This window comes from Parasteatoda tepidariorum, chromosome 5 (assembly GCF_043381705.1).
Source record: "Parasteatoda tepidariorum isolate YZ-2023 chromosome 5, CAS_Ptep_4.0, whole genome shotgun sequence".
NCBI lineage: Eukaryota > Metazoa > Arthropoda > Arachnida > Araneae > Theridiidae > Parasteatoda > Parasteatoda tepidariorum.
Genome location: NC_092208.1, coordinates 303,294 through 309,293, shown reverse-complemented (window position 1 = coordinate 309,293; position 6,000 = coordinate 303,294). Strand labels below are relative to the sequence as shown.

At 31.4% G+C, this 6,000-nt stretch overlaps 1 protein-coding gene across 1 annotated transcript in view; it reads left to right on the top strand.

The window, feature by feature from the left end:
* Positions 1–6,000, top strand: part of LOC107455141 (FH1/FH2 domain-containing protein 3-like) — a gene marked incomplete at its 3' end in the record, with an annotated part of 229,904 nt that overhangs the window by 198,375 nt on the left and 25,529 nt on the right. Inside the window, 1 exon segment of the mRNA XM_071180913.1 lies at positions 2,245–2,312. Within this exon segment, the coding sequence (XP_071037014.1) occupies positions 2,245–2,312 (68 nt within the window).

Sequence of the window (6,000 nt, the reverse complement as noted above, 5' to 3'; positions counted from 1 at the left end):
ATTTTTCAAACTAAAATAGCAATTTTTGTATGTTAAGGAGTTACTAGATATTTCTACTTCACTGTTATTGATATGTTTCAGAGGGCTCTAGTTAGATTAGACTATAATATGAACATAATGACTCGGTCCATTGTTAAAGTTTTTTTTCCCAATATAATTTAAAAAGTAATATTACTGATATATTTGCTATAAATCACATAACAGTATTTATTAAAAGAAATGAAATATTAATGTATATTCTCAGTAGTTTTAATTTGCTAAACCAGGTAGTTTTTCAAGTAATAATTGTCTCTTATGTGAACTGAAGGAAAAATATAATTTCCAGCTTTATTTTTTCAATTGGTAATTTTTATTTTTATTAAATGTTAAGTGTCAATGTAATCATTTATATAATAATAGATTAGTACACAATTGTATGTCTACACATTATTTATTACCTTAAACTGTCTGGAATTTATTATTAAAGGGCTGTGCTTGCGTAAAATTTAATATCGTGGAAATTCAGCTTTTTTGTCTTTTGGCTAATCTCATCCCTGTTAAAAATATTTTTGAGTGCTTGAAAAATGCTTAAAAGGTGCTTATTTTTTGTTTAATACTTTGGCTACGCTCCCTGTAAAACAGAATGTACCATAGCCCGTGGTTGACGGCCTAAAGTGGTTTAAAATTTGTCTTCTGTGTTACTACTTCCGACTAAGCGTTACGCTAAAGCTTGGGAAAATGCATCTTTCAATCTAACTTTCAACAAAACAAATAAATTCGAAAGACTCCGTAAGCTTGCTATGATGCTACCCAAAATATAACAAGCGGTGCTATTTTACACAAATATATCCAAATAAGGACTCAAAACATGGCAAACCTTTATTTATGCCGTGATATTAATTTAGTTGCATTTGTTTTAGGACCTGTTAGAATTTATAAATGACAGAAAACTCTTTATGAATGGTAAAAATGACGCGTACAACACTAATAAAACTTCCTAAAACATTCAGCCTGTTTACACATTGTCTCGTAAGCGGAGGGATACACCGGAAGTTTTCTTAATTTCTTCCGGTCTTAGGAAGCTTGTTATTGTTTATATTAGTGTATTGGAATTATATTTTTGTAGATACGCTACAGTACTCCAGAATTATATCTGTGATAGAATTCGACGAGTGGATTCATTGCTGTTTTTGTGAGAAGCCGGGAGCGCTGTAGTAAGATCACCGTACTTTTTGAGAGCTGATCGTGAGAGCTGTATTAAGTTCACGGTCGTGGTCGCTTTTATTTTGCCATGAGCAGTCGAGTGTATATAGGCCGACGTTGCGTGTGATCGAGACTGAGTAGCAACAACGCGAGGAGGTGGGTCATGTCACAAATAGCAAATTAACCGTTCGATGTGTTCCATCCATCCAAGTGGGTGTGTTCAAATCGCAGTGGGAGTTTCTGTCAAAGTAGGCGTGTTTACATCACGTCCGGGTCACCCATGTGGGGAAAGTAGATATCGACCATGTCATCTATGAGAAGGTACCCCATTATGGAATCGAGTTAACATGTCTTATATAATAGTGAATTTGAATTATATTTTTGTAGTGGTAGATACACTACAACAGGGGTTTCCAACTTACATGAGGCCGAGAGCCGTAATTAAAATCACCAGTCAAATGGCGTGCCGCTACTTTATCAAAATTTTATATAGGACTCCTTTATGTTTGAAGTAACATTAAATATTAATGTCAAAGTTTTTGTCAAGTTGTACAAAACAAAAGTATTGAATTATAAATTAAAATAAGAAGCAGATTTTTGCCTGAGAAATAATTTTTTTTGCACCGTTGGTATGTTAAATTTCACAGAAACGAAGAAATTAGATTGGTTTTTTTTTAAAACGAAAGAAAAGTATTTTGAAACCATATAGAGTTTTTAGAAAAATTGTCAGCAAACAAATGACAACTAATATATTTTAGTTCGCGGGCCACAAAAAAGGGCCTCACTGGCCGGATGTGGCCCGCGGGCCGCCAGCTGGTAACCAAAACTGCACTACAGCATTCTGCTAACTGCACTACAACATTCTGTCAACCTTGCATAATTAAAGACATGAACGAAAAATGTCTACTCTCTCTCTATTAAAGAAAACCGTAACTGAAGTCTGATTTCAAATTTGTGTCGGTCAGAACTCAGCTTTTTCTATCTTTGTTGTCTGTAAAATATTATTTTAGAAGCATTTGTTCCATATTCATTGTTTATAACCTTTCAATTTTGCTTTTTCAGAGAAGCTCCTCAATTCTTCAGGAAGAGAATTAAGAAGAGCTCTCTTTTCTTTGAAGCAGATATTCCAGGTATTTCACATTAATATTTAATTGCGAAGGGTTATAATAAAAATCTCTGAGTTATATGAAAAATAAACAATTAAATAAAAAAAAAGAAAGCAGTTTTCGTATTTTTCAAAAGAGGAAAAGTAAATAAATAATTGAATGAAGCGAAAATTGTTCTTTTGAGTAAAATGGGGCTTTCAATTATGAAGGTAGTTGTTGTGACAAACCGTTCATAAAGTGAAGACAGGTTTAAATTTTCTGTTTTAATACTTTTTGAACAATTAACCCAACATTCAAAGACAAGAAATAAAACAACATGCCTAGGCGGTGGCTGAAACTGGACTAATCAGTGCCGGATTACCTATTAGGCCAGACTAGGCCATGGCCTGGGCCCCCAATGATTAGGGGCCCCTTATAATGGATTTTTTAAAAATAAATTTTAAAAAATCAAGAAAAACAATGATTTTTTAAAGAAGAAAAATCAATTTCAAATATATATTAATAAAATGCGATAATTTTTTTTACATAATACGATCATTTTTGTGAAGTGTTAATAAATTTCAAATTTTTTTCAAAATGTTATGATTATTTTTTAGTTCAAATTTAACAAAGTAAAGTAAAATTTTATTTATTATTATTTATTTTAATTTTAAATATGCTTTCTTAAATGAAAAGATGTATAAATACTTTTATATTTGAATAAATAAAAAACATGGGAGAAAAAAAAAATTTCATCTAACGGCCCCAAAAATTTGAATGGCCTAGGGCAGTGTTTCCCAAAGTGTGGTACGCGTACCCCCAGGGGTACGGGAACAGTTTAGCAGGGGTACGCGTTCTTATGCGAAATATCTTGCAACAAACAAAAATTTCAAAAAATTTTATTTAAAAACAAAGCTAGCCATGAAAGTTTACGATTACGTATTTTTCTATTGGCAATTTTTTACAGAGTTAACAGTTAATCAGTGGTGTCAATAGCCAGTTGTGATTTGTACCTTTTGTGCGATTTTTTATAGTAAAAAAATCATTCATTTTTTTATGAGTGGTACTCAGTGTTACGAAAAATTTAGAAAGGGTACACAAAAGTCATCAGTTTGGGAAACACTGGCCTAGGGTTCCGTGTACACTTAATCCGAATATTTATGATAGCACTGCTGCCATCTATGTACAACTAACTCATTCAACACTTTTTTTCAAAAAAATGAGTGACTAATTTGAGAGTTTTGAAGAGCTTCTGAATGACGAAAACTAAATTTCATTAAAATTGTTTGGTTACGAGTGACCAGAATGAAGAGATACCTAAAATGCTTTTAAACGAAGTTAAAAAATGCTAGAATTGAGAAAGGTACTTTATTTGCGTCGCACTACAGCTGCACAGAACTTGGCGACATCTGGGAAACATCTCTGAGAATGATCCGAAGACATGCCATCACACTTTTGATCCTCTGCAGAGGAGATGGCTCCCCTGTTTTGGTAGCCCGACGACCTACGCCTCGAAGTCGAGCACTTTAAGGTAGAACAGTTTAACGAGGACCGATACAGCGCACCCTCGGTCCCTACGCAGGCTGATCAAAGTGGTAAACCACCCGCTTGACATCGGTGTTCTACTGGGAACGATCAGTCCAGTGCGGGACAGAATTGATAAAGAAAATTGAAAAAAGGAAAAGGAAAACAATGTGAGAAGAACACAAATAAATGCCTCATAAAGAGACATACTTTAGGGCAGGGATTTCCATCTTACATGTGGCCGGGGGCCGAAATTAAAAACCCCAGTCAAATGGCGGGCCGCAACTTAATCAAAATTTTATATGGGACTCTTTTATGTTTGAAGGAACATTAAATATTATTGTCAGATTTTTATCAAAGTTTTTTCAATATTGAAAAGCAAAATAACAAGCATTACAAATATGACTTGTTACGTATCGTTTTGAATATTCCCTTAATCAGAACCTTAGTGACAAGATTTTTTTTTTCTTTTAAATTCAAGTTTATGATAAATTAACATTTTTTTTCCGACTTATTAAGAATTATAGCAACAACAACAAAAAATTCTCGAGCATCTGAAATTAATATTTTTTTTTTCTTTACCGCTCATGCGATATTCAATTTTAGGAATTTAAATAAAACATGATATTCATTCCCTCTTTTATGGGTTTTTAAACTTACAAATGTAAAATAATTTCGTCCAAAATGAGTGGCCTCAAGAAGTTAAATGGAAGAATTTCTTCGAGAAAATGTCTGATACGCACAATACTGAATTATATTCACAAAATACAAAAAGAAAATGAAATAAAAAAGTGCAACATACACGATTATTCTTGTATTCGAATAAATATTTTCTTGGATGCAAAATCGGAGAAATAAATTTTTTCGCACCGTTAGTATGTTACATTTCACAGAAACGAGGAAATTGGGTTTATTTCAAGAAAAGTATTCTAAACCTAGATTTTTCGAAAATTGTCCGCAAAAAAAATGACAACTTTTAGTTTGCGGGCCACAAAAAAAAAACTTCGCTTGCTGTCAGTTGGTAACCACTGCTTCAGAGCTATATGAACGCATACTATAATGAAAATATGTGTTCCTCTTCTTAATTTTTAGATTTAATGATATGATTTTCATGTACTAAGAAGCCATCCTTCGTTTCGAGGTGCAAAAATATTTGTGCAGATAATATCTAAAATTATTAAACGAGGCATAAAAAACTACCTTGAAGAATAAAAATGTTTTTTTATTTATTAATTTTTTAACGAATTTGGATTTTTTAACTCTTAAAGTTAGGAAGGCAGCCTTGAAAATAGGGTCTCTAGGTTGGCAATTAAGCAGCCGGAAATTTGGATCGCTTAATTTTAATTTCATATACTGAGTATTTAATCAAATCTCTGAAACTATTTGAGATTTTAAATGATTAGTGCACCCAAGTATAAAATTTGCTTATGCCAAATTAATTTTCTGTAAATTTTTTCATAATTATCTTTTATTCTATATTTTAATAAATTATTAAATATGCTGATTTTTACGTCATTTTCAAACTTGCAATTTTAAATGTCAAAATGTTACTGCTAATGCTAATTATTTACGTTTTAACTATCTTTAAAAGAGTAAAACATTTTACAGTAATAAACAAATAAATAAGAAAAGTAACAAAAATTACAGTAATAAAAATGATCTTACAATGAACAATTAAACAAGTACTAATTTTTAAAAAAAAATTTAAGTCAATTCCTACTTTAGGTCAGCAAAGAAAAATAGAATTTTAGTTGCTTTTTATTGAATAATTACAATTTTTTCTCTCTTCTGAAACTAAAATTAATTAATTAAATTTAATGAACAAATTATTATTTGAAAAAAACACCGTATTAACATCAAGTGTCATCCACTACAAGTTTAAAAAAATATATTTGAACTTAAATGGATGAATAAAAAGAATTTTATAAACGAACAAGATAATGAAAATTTGAACAAAATATATAAATATATATAGGGAGACAGTGAACTAATAATAGGAATTGAAAAAAAAGGCGCGTGATATTAGACAACTATAAAAGTAAAAATTTGGTGACGTGGTCCACACGTGGTACCACGTCATGTTCTTTATCGAATTTAAAAAAAGTTTGTTAAAAGTTTGTTAAAAGTTGTTAAATACTTTCTATGTAAGCTAAAAGCGGACTTTTTGATTCCTTTTAAAGCTGTCGAGTTGCTATGGCAACGTTACTTC